We start from the raw sequence: 11,649 nt of genomic DNA on the forward strand, positions 1-11,649 counted from the left end.
GCTCTGGGTACCAAGTGCGCAGCACCCTCCTCCTGCTGCCCTTTCCTGGCCGCCCCCTTCAAGGACGAGCGGGCGCGCCGGGCCTGGGCAGGGGCACTCTGGACTCTGCAGGGAAATCATGGGCAGAGACAGCAGCCGGGGGAGGGGTGACCCGGCCAGACTCTCAGGGCCTGGAACCGCACCTGGACATTTGACTCCCGCCCAGACTTCGTGGCGGGCTTGACACAAGCGCCCCCACCCCCCAAGTCTGGAGAGGAGTCCAGGCTGGAAACGGACCCCATGGACCTCAGGGCAACTTGGTGACCGTGCCGCCTGCTGGTGCTTAAGCGTTTCTTTAGCAACTTCGTCTCCAACTGTATACTATTTAAGCTCATCTTTACGCATGTTTGGTACGTTTTCATTTAAGGGGGTTTTAAATAAGGAAATGGAAAGGGGCACGTGGGTGCCTCAGCCCATTAAGCATCCCACTTTGGCTCAGGCCATGATCTGGTGGTCCATGGGTTCAAGCCCTGTGTCGGGCTCTGTGCTGACAGCTCAGAGCCTAGATCTCCCTCTCTCTCTGCCCTTCCCCCACTCATGCTCTGTCTTAAAAATAAACATGTAAAAAAATTTTTAAGGAAGAAATGGAAAGATATATGACTTCCAATTTATGTGGTTGGAATTTAGACCAAAAAAGCAGAATGAGTCTCCCTTCTGAAAAGCCCCTGAAGGAACTCACAGTTATACCGGGTCTTGCCCCAGCCGGTGGTGGCACAGAGGGAGCCCGCAGGGAAGCTGGTGTTGGCACTGGGCAGGCAGACAGGGGACGTGGTCGATGAGAGGAGGGCCGGGGTGGCCAGCTTCAGCAGGGCGATATCGTTGAGGCCTGAATCCTGGTCCCACATTGGGTATTCAAACACCTGTGGAGACGCCGTGGGGGCTGGGCAGACCTCATGGGAGGAGGAGAGATGGGTGGGTGGGGCCACAGGCCCCGGAGAGGGCTCAGTGCCAGGGGCGCTTGTTGAGAGAACAGATGGGGCCACAAAGTTTCCCATTCTGGTAACGTGGTAAAATGGCAGTTGACACATTGGTGACATTTAGTTTTTCTATTTTTGTGTTTTTCTACAATCTGCAAAACTTAACCTTCAGTATTTGAAAAGGGGTCTTACTGATTACTTGGCAAAGAAGGAAAGAGGCTCTGGGCCGAGAAGTAGGCTCTGGTGGGCCAGGCCTGAGCCACCTGGCCGGGGTCCCCTGTGTCCACACACCCTGCCCGCCGCACTCCTCCCTTGTTCGTGGCACCAAAGGGCAGCCCGCCATGGCCTTACGAACCCCCCCCTCCCCCGCCGGCCCACCTGGCAGTACCTCAGCGATCCTCAACACCTGCACAGCCTCCTCCTCAGAGCCGTGATCGGACACCCCGGCCACCACGCGGTGGCTCTTCCTGGAGAGAGAGGAGGTGGCAGAGGGTGCCCAGGTGAGGGAAGCCCTGTCTGGACCACCACTCCCGCGGTGACCTCTGGGCCTCAGTTTCCCCATCCTTAAGGTGAAGGCACAGGACTAGACCAGCTCTCCTGGAACAGGCTGAGGCCTGGGGTGGTGGGGGGCATGAGGGTGGAGACTTTCTCCTGGGGGTAGGGTATAGGAGCAGCTTCATCCCCACCCGCCATTGGTCTCAGACCCTTCCCACCGGGTTGCAGCACCTGGTTGCCTGGTGGGGGCCCGGGGGAGGGGAAGGAGTGACAGTTGTTCTCTGACACCAGGGGGTCCCCATACCCCAGCCCGGGCCTCACCTGACGCTGCAGTGGGCTGCGGTGATCACCCAGTGCTGGCTGATGAGGGAGCCCCCACAGAAGTGGAAGCCGGCGCGAGTCTGGGGACACAGGTGAGGGACAGTCAGCCTTGCCCCCTCATGCCTGATCCCTCCCCGTCTAGTCTACCTCTCCTCAGCTTCTCCCTCACCTGCAGGGACACCTGCCAGGGCCAGGAGCTGGGGATGGCGTCCTCTCCATTGACAATCCGGGACAGGCCACTCAGCTCAGGGTGGACAGCAGGGACCCCACAGCCTGAAGGCAGGGACAGGGCAGCTGGTCAGTGGATGGTGTCCCAAGGGGGCCGGGGATAGACACCCAGCACTTGCAGGCCTCTGTGGCAACGTAGCACCCAGAGCTCTGGCCACTGCAGGGCACCCGGCCCCTTGTCACCCAGCCAGCAGCTGCTCCAGGTGCCCTTGTGGAGGGTCCTTGAGGCTGAGGGCGTCTGGAGTTGGGCAGGGCCTAGAGCCAGAGCTGGGTGTCCACTGTGTGTCCTGAGAGGGGCATCCCTCCCCCGCTGAACCCAGAGTCCTGGATCGTGGGGGCTGGGATGTCCTGCTGGAGTCGCTGTTGCTCTCACAGCCCCTGCGTCTGCAGCAGGGGCAGGTTGGGGTCAGAGTGTTACCCTGCTCGGGGCAACACGGACCCGGGAGGCTGCCCACGTCCAGAGGACCGCGGGACAGGTGCAAAGGAATGGGCATGGGAGACATTCTCCAGGCAGAGCCCCTACGGCTCATGGACAGACGTGGAGGAGCCCAGACCACCCCCGGCTTTTGAGCAGATGGACAAGGCCGAAACGAGGCAGGTCCAGCATGTCCTGTCCGGTTGAGTTTGAGAGGCCCAACGGACCTTCAGAGGGAGGAGGAGTGGGGAGTCGAGGAGAGGCGCCCAGAGAGGCTGAGTGAGAGGAGTGGGCAGGGGGCTGGCCCCACCGGGCCCGTTAGAGGTGTGAGGACTTAGCCATCCAGCTCCCAGCTTCTAGGGGTGCGGGGCTGGGGGTGGGGTGGGAGAGGCTTGATCTGGGGCTGCTGGGCCCACCAGAACCTTGCACTCACCAGAACTGCTGCCAAGGAGGAGGAAGCCGAGGACAACCTGGAGAAGGGCCATGGTGTTCCGCTCCGGAGGTGGGATGGGGTCTGCCCAAAGGACCCCCGTTATATTCCCCTGACCCACCAATTGCAACTCGCCTCGCCATCCCTCCCTTATCGTGAGTCCTTGGGTTCAGAAGCACCTGGCTTGCGCCCAGGTGTGGGAAAGAGTCAGTCCCGGGGGGCTGCTCCTGGGAAGGTTCCCTGGGACCACAGGTGTGTGATGCCAGCAGCAGGCTCATCCCCCAGCTACCCACTCCCTGCCCACCCCCCAGGCCCGTGCCTGCTGCCCAGATCCCACATCATCACCTGCACCCTTCCTGGCCACCCTCTGGAGAAGAAGACTAAAGTGGGGGCTCTCTGGGGACCCTCTGGCACCTGGCCCAGTGAAGACCCAAGTTTGGGAGAATGAGGACTCAGAGGCCTGACACAGGAGACTCTGTCATCAGTGTGTCTTTTGTTGGTTTATTGACTCTTCGTGGGAGCAGAGTCAGCAGGGAGGTCATGGCGGAGCTGTGAACTCAGTTGGCTTCCAGGATCTGTTGTACCCAGGGCATTAGCTTGGTGACGCGGGCGTACACGGCGGGCATGGAGGTGGAGCAGCTGCTGCTGCCCCAGGACACGATGCCCGCCAGGGTCCAGGCTCCGTCCTTCCGGCAGACTAGGGGGCCGCCAGAGTCGCTCTGCAGGGACAGAGAGGGAGGCTTGCATCTGGCCGCCAGGTGGCCTGGGCCAGGGGCCCCTGGACATTGTTCCAGAGACCATTCCAGGGGCCCACAGCCAGCAGACGCCCAGCACATGCATATTGGAGGGATTATGAAAGAACCTTCAGCTCCGTCTGTGATCTGCACATGCCCCTGCATGTCTGGGCCATCAGCTGGGGTCCTACAATAGAGGCTCAATAAAGCTGGTTTAATTGGCAGGATGGAAGCATGGATGGTGCTGGCCTGTCTATGGAGCCATCGTGAGGGACGGAGGGCTGCCCGATCCTTTCCAGAGCCGTCTGGGCCGCTATGTTCCGCTGCCCAGGTTGTACACTGCACTAAACCAGGGGATGCCATTTGTTCAGAAATTGATGATATCGATGGGATTTTGCAATATGGCAGTTTCAAGATCAGAGCCCCTTGCTCCGCATCCCTCTGTTGAGGTCGTCAGTTTTTACAACCACTCAGGCAGGAATTCCAGGAAGAGCATGTCAAGCCCTCAAAAGAGGTTCTATGTATAATTTCCATCTTCTCTCTGGCAAGTGCCTCGGCCTGGGCTTCTGCCTGAACCCACCACACGCTAGGAGGGAAGGGGGGGCCAGGTGAGTCCAGTAGGCCGTATCATGCAGGAGGAAGCGCCATTGGCCCCGGCACAGACCATGAGGTCAGTGATCATGCTGCCCCAGAACTTCTTGCCGTCGGCGTTGGACAGGAGGGGCAGGGCCGCCTGCTGCAGCCTGTCAGGGGATTGTGCATCTGGAAGGGCAGGGTAGGTGGTCAGCAACGGCAGGTGCGCCGCTCCACAGCCCTGACCTCCCACCCGCCCGGCTGGAGGTCACTCACTGGTGTGTTTGGTCAGACCCCATCCTGTGGTGGCACACAGGCCCCTGGAAGAAAGCTGTCGTTCTCAGTGGGCAGGCACACAGGGGACACGGTCTCGGAGAAGCGGGCAGTCGTGGCCAGCTTCAGCAAGGCGATGTCATTGTCGATGGTCAACTCGTTGAAATCAGGGTTATTGAAAACCTGTGGGGGAGGGCAGAGGCGGACACAGGGCTGAACCAGGGCACCAGGTTCCCCAAATCACCTCAGCACTTCTCTCTGGACAATGGCCTGTTCAACTTGGCAGCCTCCTGTGATCCCAGGAGTGCAGGACCCAGGTGCAGACCTTGAACCTTGAACCTTGCTTTCTGCTCTGCCCCATCACGGTGGATCACTGGGGCGGTCAGCAGCGGCTGGGGGCTGCACACTCCTGAGGGCCTGCCTCACCTGGCGTCACACACCTGGCCTCTGGGGGCCACCATACCTTGGCAATCTTCAGCACCTGAATGTCCTCAGCCTCTGAGCCTCGGTCAAACTCCCCGGCCACAACCTGGTGGGTGACTCTGGAGAGGGCCAGAGAGAGGAGGAGGTTTCTGCTATGAGGTGGTGGGGCCACTCGATGGGGCGGGGTGCACACGAGTGTGCGTGTACCTTTGTGCATGTGCTCAAAGTTGTTGATTACAGAGATGGATCAAAATATCAACAACTGCCCCCCAAACAGACTGCCCTACAGCCTGCGTTGTGTTTACTTCACAGTAACTCTTGGGAGATCTGCAGGACTTGGGTTTTCTACACATTCCACATAAGGAAACTGAGGAATGGAGAGTTAAAGCTCTAGTCCGCACTGCTGAGAGGGGTTTCCTGGGACCCTGGGCCCTCACCTGACGCCACAGTGGGCGGCAGTGACCACCCAGTCCTCGCTGATGAGGGACCCCCCGCAGAAGTGGAAGCCGGTGCTGTCCTGGAGGAAGATGGGGAGGTCAGTGCCGGCTGGACACCAGCGGCCCCCGGCCCGGCCCCAGCAGGGCCGATGCCCCAGTGTGGCCCCCACTCATGCGCAGAAATGCCCCCTCACCTGCAGGGACACCTGCCAGGGCCAGGAGCCCGGGACAGCGTCCTGCCCATTGACGATCCTGGACAGGCCATTCAGCACGGGTTGGATGGTGGGAACCCCGCAGCCTGGAGGTGGGAGGATGAGGTGAGGCATGGAGACCAAGGGCCTCCCAGGAACCCCCCAGGGACAACTCAATCTGACTTGTGCCTCAGCCCAGACAAGTCCAACAAGTTGGCAGCGAGGTGGCGGCAGGACTCAAGCGTGGGCCGGAGGCTGGGCTCTGTGGGCTTGAACCCAGCCCCATCACCACCTCGCTTTACCATTCAGAAAGGAGAGGATCATGCAGCTGCTCACTGCACAGAGTTAGGATAAGGAGGCAAGAAGCGTGACCCGCAAGCAGGAACTTGCTGTGTTCCTGGCACATAGTAAGCACTCAGTGAACACAAGTTTTAAAGTGCTGGGCTCAGGGCCCCAGAGGGCTCACACCTGCCTACTCACCATCTCAGTCTGTCGGGGAGCCACTAGCTGCTCAGAGTTTTCGCTCCTTCCAGACCTCTCCCTTGCGCAGGGTGTGAGGCCTCAGTCAGCCCCAGGAAGGCGCACCTCCTCCTGGGGGCCTCACACTGTCTGGTCTGGTCCAATCCGCACGGCACCCCCATTGTGGCAATGGGGCTACTGAGGCTCAGAGTGGGAGAGAGACCCCCTCAGGCTCATACCACTGTGCTCTGTTGAACTGGGAGCAGGGACCCAACTGCCCCTTCTGGCTTCGGGGATTTGAGGAGAGCAGAAACATCCCTCCTGGCCTCTGCTTGCCTCAAACTCACCGAAGGCTGTGCCCAGGAGAGCACAGTAGGAGAGGAGCCAGAGGAAGGCCATGGTGCTGTGGTCAAGGAGGTGGAGGGTCCCTGCCTTGGGAGCTCCCCATTATATCCCTGTGCCCCAGGCTGTTATCTGAAAACCTTGAGGTGACAATCCTTTCCTGGGTGTGTGCCCAAGTAGGCAAGATGTGCCAGAGCAGGCCTGGCATCAGGGCCTGGGATGGCAGCAGCTGTGGCCCATGGTTGAGTTTAGGTCTGGGTCAAGGGCAAAGGTGGGACCAAACAAGGTGGCCCTCAACCTACAGCCATAGGGAAGGACTCAGGAAACCTGGGCTTCCTTGTCCAGGTCCTGTTTCCAGGGCGGACTTGTGGGCAGTAGCCAGGCCTGGGCAGGGTCTGAGACCAGCCTATTGTCTCACGGGCTGGAAAAACTTGGACAAGTGATTTAGTTGGTCTGTTAGTTATTCAAAACCCCTGGGCAGAGGCTCCTGGGTGACTCAGTCAGTTGAGCATCTGAGTCTTGGTTATGGCTCAGGTCATGATCCCAGGGCTGTATGATCGAGCCCCACCTGGGGGCTCTCCCCTGAGCACAGAGCCTGCTTAAGATTCTCTCTCTGCCTTCCCTCTACCCCCTCCCTTGCCTCTTCTAAAAACAAAACAAAACAAAACAAAACAAAACACTGGGCTATGTGGTCAAGTAGGGAGAGGAGGTGTGGGGACCAAGGTCCAGCTGGCCAGGGGAGCTGAGGATGCCACCCTGGTCTTGGGGGTGGCCAAGAAGTCTCAGTGAAGGGTCCATTCCTTAGCTGGGGCGGTCACGTGGCCCGTGAGCAGTGTGGCTCAAAAGGGCAAGCCGCCCACGGCCTGTTCAGGGGAGGCCAGGTCTTTACTCATAGGCCATGGGCTCCTGGAATCGAGCACGTGGCATCCTGAGGCAAAACTGTGCCCAGTGAGAGCTGGTAGAGGCTGGATCAGGCGGGAAACGGGGCTCGGGGAGGCAGGCAGCGAGGCCTGGGTGACCAGGTGGGCGGTGGGGCCCTTTCTCAGCACTTGGGAAACCGGATAAAAGGAGATACGTGAAGGTGAGGCTGCCAGGCACAAGCAAGCCCCACAAAACACACAAGGAAAATGGTATCTCACAGCTGTTTTTAATTTCCATTGCAGTGATGAGTGCAGCATGCTGCCAGCGCACATTTCAGCACCAAACAGCTGTGGAGACTCGGGCAGCTTACCTGTCCTCCCTGAGTCTGTAAAACGGAGGCTGCTCATAGACTGGATCCCACAGTAAGAAAGGGCATGACCCATCTTGAGCTAGGACCTAACGCAAAGTCATCCATGCTAGCTGGTCCTCTGAGCACCTTCCTGAATTGCCTGTTGGTGCCTTTCCCTCGTTCTAGAAGACTGTCCCATGACAGCGAGGGATGGCCACATGATGTCAGGTGGGAAAGCAAGGAACAAAACAGGTTGCCTTTTGTGAGACCACGCTACCTGTGCAGGCCCGTTCATTCTTACAACCCAAGCTTACCAGGTCCAGGCCCATCGAAAAGAAACACAAATTTCTCCTGCTTCAGAAAGCTTCCATGGAGAGGAATTGGAGAGTTTAAGTAAAAAAAAAAAAAAGTAAGATGTACATTCCTACCAGCTAAGGAGTTATCATTTAAAACAAAATTTTTAAAATGTTTATTTATTATTGAGAGAGTGAGAGTGCAAGTAGGGGAGGGGCAGAGAGCGAGAGAGTGAGACGGAATCTGAAGCAGGTTAAGTACTGTCAGTGCAAAGCCGGATGTGGGGCTTAAACCCGCCAACCGTTGAAATCATGACCTGAGCTGAAGTCGGATACTTAACGGACTGAGCCACTCAGATGTCCCATACCCTTATCATTTTTTAAAGTTAAAAAAATATTTATTTATTTTAAAGAGAGAGAAGGGGGGGAGGGGCAGAGACAGAGGGAGTACAGGCTATCCGAACCGGCTCCGTCAGCACAGAACCCCATCTGGGCTCGGGGCTGGATCTCAGAAAGCGGGAGATCATGACCTGAGCTACCCAGCCGCCCCTCTTACTATTACTAATACCGAGGCAGGAGGGCCTCCCCCAGACCCGGACATTGAAGTCTCGGGAGTGCGCCAAGCAAGGCTCGGAGGCTGTGTCCAGGCCTGAGGTAATAGCAAGAGCAAAGTGTGCCTAAATGTCGCAGGTGGTCGCCCGGAAGCGGCCAAGGGGGCACTGACGAGCCCACAGGCCAGGAGGCCAGGGCTGAGAGGTCAAGGGCGGGTGGCGACCGAGGAAGGCCCCGGTGGAGGCACTGTCGGGAGCGGCTGGCCTTGATGCTGCGGCCCCCGGGTTCGCTGTTCCATCTGTGGAGCAGCAGCCGCACATCCCGCATGCGCGGTGGCTGCGACCGCGGGGCTAGCGGGACCCGAGAGGGGGCGGGGCGGCCCGAGCCAGCAGGTGGCCGAGGCCTTGGGAACAGATGGCGGGCGGCGCCCCGCCTCCCTTGCGCTCCGGCCGCGGAGGTCTGGGAAAGCGCGCAGCTGCAGATGGAGGCGGGGAGGGCGAGCCCGCACCTGCGCCTACTCCTGCCCGAGGTGGGGCCAGAAGCTCACTGCGGCGGGGCCCGCGGCCCCCCACCCCGCCCCGCCGCGACCCTAGGACCCCGAGGGACCCTTTTGCCCGCGCCCTTCCTTTCCTTTAGGACGCCAACGCTCCTACGCGCCTGCATCCAGAGCGCCTCCTCGCGGGCGCAGCTCGGCCTCGGCGACGGAAGGCCCGTGCCAGGCAGCCAGTCGTCAGTGTCCCAGGACAAGCCGACGGATCTCTGCGCCCAGAAGTTATTCAGCCAATCAAGTTTACAGTAACAAGAATTACTGGCTTCTATTTTTCGTTAATATTTCTAACTTCCCAGCCTCGGGTTTGGAACCCTGCTTCCTAGGCTCCTGGAGCGCGCCCGTCTCCACTCGCGCACACTCCCAGGGAGAAAGCACGGCTTTGTTATCCGGTTGCCTGCCATCTGAGAAAACCGTAAGTCTGCGCTTGTTACCTCGTTGCAAGTATGAAGCATCTAGTGTGATTAAGGGGCAGTGCCGAAGCAGGCCCAGGAAAAGGTGTAACTCCATGAAATGTGTTCGGGGGGATGACCCGATCCGTGTGCGCACTGGGAACAAACAGCATGGGGACGCTCTTGCCTAGGCAGCCTGTGTTTAGGGGAAGAGCTTTGCTGGGGGCCCTGAGCCAATCCCTGCCCAGCTGCCTCCTGGGATTTGGCCTGGGGAGGGGATTGTGCCACGGATCCCAGACCTGTCCGACGTGGACCGGGCCGGGGAAGGGCGGGGGTGAGCATTGCGCAAGGTCCTCCCTGACTGCCAACTCTAACAGTATGGCATTGCTCGAGGCCAGAACTCAGATGTCAGTGTCCTTAGGCGAACGGGCCCCCACTTCTTGAAGTCCTGCCTCTTAGGAAGTCAAATCCAAACTCTCTTTTTTATTAAAAATAAGATACAGTGAACTGTAACTTACATATGACGAAATGCACAGGTCCTAAGTGACCAGCAGTATTAATTTATATATATGCATACATGCACACACACACCCTAGTGTAACAACACCACAACCAAGATCTAAGATAATGCCCTCACCTCCAGAAAGTTCCCTCATGCCTCTTTCCAATTATCCCTCCTCTGAGACAACCAGCAACTACTGTTCCTATTTCTTTTACCATAGATTAGTTTGCCTCTTCTAGAAATTTATATGAATGGAACCTCCTGTATGTTGTCTTTGCATCTGGATTCTTTCACTCAGGCCAATGGTTTTATGATTCACTTGTGCTCTCGCCTCCATCTGTAGTTTCTTCCCTTCTTTACGGAGTGCCATTCACTTCAGAAGAACACCACACCGATGTACCATTACCCCTCCTTCTCCCCCCGAGAAGTTTGGGCTGTCCCTTCTTCCCCACCCCTGCCCTCGTTTTTGTTCCTTGTACTGAGGGGACTGTCAGCCCTACATACAGGCATGCCAAAAGTGGAAGTTTTTACGTTTTTCTATTAGAGAACATCATTTCTATTAAAAAAATATTTTTTAATGTTTATTTTTGAGAGAGAGTGACAGAGTGAGGGTAGGGGAGGGGCAAAGAGAGAGGGAGACACAGAGGCCTCAGCAGACTCCAGGCTCTGAGCTGTCAGCACAGAGCCTGAGGCAGGGCTCGAACCCACAAACTGCGAGATCATGATCTGAGCTGAAGTCAGACGCTTAAGTGACTGAGCCACCAAGTTGCCCCCATTTCTGTTTTTTTTTAATGTTTATTAATTTTTGAGAGAGTGCGAGCAGGGAGAGGCAGAGAGAGAAGACGACAGAGGATCCAAAGCGGCCCTCTCTGCTGTCAGGGCTCAAACCCATGAACCCTGAGATCATGCCCTGAGCCGAAGTCAGACCCTTAACCGCCTGAGCCACCCAGGCGCCCCACATCATTTCTATTTTGATCATTTACTTTGTCAGGAGCCTGAAACCAAATCTCAGCCCCTGGAGGGTAACTGCTGACATCGTTGGCTGGCAGTGAACCCAGATGTACAGAGGGGAGCTGGCTCTGCTCAGGTGTCCACACTTCCTCTGGGTCTTCACAGGCAGCCCTCTCTGCTCCCGGACTCCACGGCAAGATGGGATTATTGAAGCATCTCTAAGGTTGGTCAGAGGCAGTTGGATGAAGACTCACCCTTAAACTCCCTTGTTTTCCTATAATTCCCCCCTTGGAGGAATCAGCTTCTAAGTGTGATTAAATCTGAGGCGCACCTTCATTTACCTCCCTTACATTTTGTCTTTTCTGTGAGCCCAGGAGTAATAGCTGATAAAAATCCCATGTTTAATATGTAAAAAGGCCTCTTCCAATAAAGCAAAACTAAAAATCCTAAATGATAAGCCTTATCTTGTAGCTCAACTGGCAGCATTTCCTCCTTCCTACTGGGACATTGAAAAGGTACGTCCAGGGGTGCCTGCGTGGCTCAATCAATTGGGTGTCTGACTCTTGATTTTGGCTCAGGTCATGATCCCAGGGTCGGAGGATTGAGCCCCATGTCAGGCTCTGCACTAAGCGTGGAGCCTGCTTAAGAGTCTCTCTTTTTCCCTCTCTCTCCTCCTGTGCTCGTGTTCTCTCTCTCTCTCTGTCTCTTTTAAAAAAGTCATTGCAGCTGATAATACCAGCAGTTTTTGACTGACTGTAACTACTAGGCCCCCGTGGGAAACAAACAGCTCTCTTGGGGGCGTGGAGAAACAAGGGTTCTTCGCAGGGACCACATCTGGAGCTGTGGGCGTGGCTCCTGGAAACCGGAAGGAGCCGCAGATATTGCGCTGACAGCACCGTGGGGCCGGAAGTGGGGCCGGAAGTGC

The 11,649-nt window shown here is 57.4% G+C and overlaps 2 protein-coding genes across 3 annotated transcripts in view; both read right to left on the reverse strand.

The window, feature by feature from the left end:
* The window catches only part of LOC115280259 (chymotrypsinogen B-like), a 3,850-nt gene extending 935 nt beyond the window's left edge, over positions 1 to 2,915 (reverse strand). The window contains exons 1-5 of the mRNA XM_029925029.1: positions 2,849 to 2,915; positions 1,942 to 2,045; positions 1,773 to 1,852; positions 1,345 to 1,423; positions 719 to 899 (exon numbers count right to left, since the gene is read on the reverse strand). Of these exons, the coding sequence (XP_029780889.1) occupies positions 719 to 899; positions 1,345 to 1,423; positions 1,773 to 1,852; positions 1,942 to 2,045; positions 2,849 to 2,900 (496 nt within the window). The 5' untranslated portion in view covers positions 2,901 to 2,915. The remainder of the gene's footprint in view (positions 1 to 718; positions 900 to 1,344; positions 1,424 to 1,772; positions 1,853 to 1,941; positions 2,046 to 2,848) is intronic.
* A 411-nt stretch (positions 2,916 to 3,326) lies between these two features.
* On the reverse strand, positions 3,327 to 5,265 carry LOC115280258 (chymotrypsinogen 2-like). 2 transcript variants are annotated; one of them, XM_029925027.1, is made up of 3 exons: positions 4,889 to 5,265; positions 4,429 to 4,608; positions 3,327 to 3,564 (listed from the first exon to the last, which is right to left on the reverse strand). In XM_029925027.1, exons 1-2 carry the CDS (start codon positions 5,063 to 5,065, stop codon positions 4,441 to 4,443), a joined length of 345 nt encoding a protein of 114 aa, XP_029780887.1. In that variant the 5' UTR covers positions 5,066 to 5,265; the 3' UTR covers positions 3,327 to 3,564; positions 4,429 to 4,440. The 2 variants fall into 2 exon arrangements, with proteins under 2 accessions (XP_029780887.1, XP_029780886.1); XM_029925026.1 differs by having other exon boundaries at positions 3,327 to 4,341.
* Positions 5,266 to 11,649: the final 6,384 nt, after the last annotated feature.

This window comes from Suricata suricatta, chromosome 16 (assembly GCF_006229205.1).
Source record: "Suricata suricatta isolate VVHF042 chromosome 16, meerkat_22Aug2017_6uvM2_HiC, whole genome shotgun sequence".
In the NCBI taxonomy this organism is placed as follows: Eukaryota; Metazoa; Chordata; class Mammalia; order Carnivora; family Herpestidae; genus Suricata; species Suricata suricatta.

What these genes read in the sequence shown, in the direction of transcription:
- LOC115280258 (XM_029925027.1), bottom strand. Translation starts at nt 5,065, where the DNA reads ATGCACAAAGGTACACGCACACTCGTGTGCACCCCGCCCCATCGAGTG. An exon ending in AGGTGCTGAAGATTGCCAAG is followed by an intron (nt 4,609 to 4,888) that starts GTATGGTGGCCC and finishes CCTCCCCCACAG; the next exon opens with GTTTTCAATAACCCTGATTT.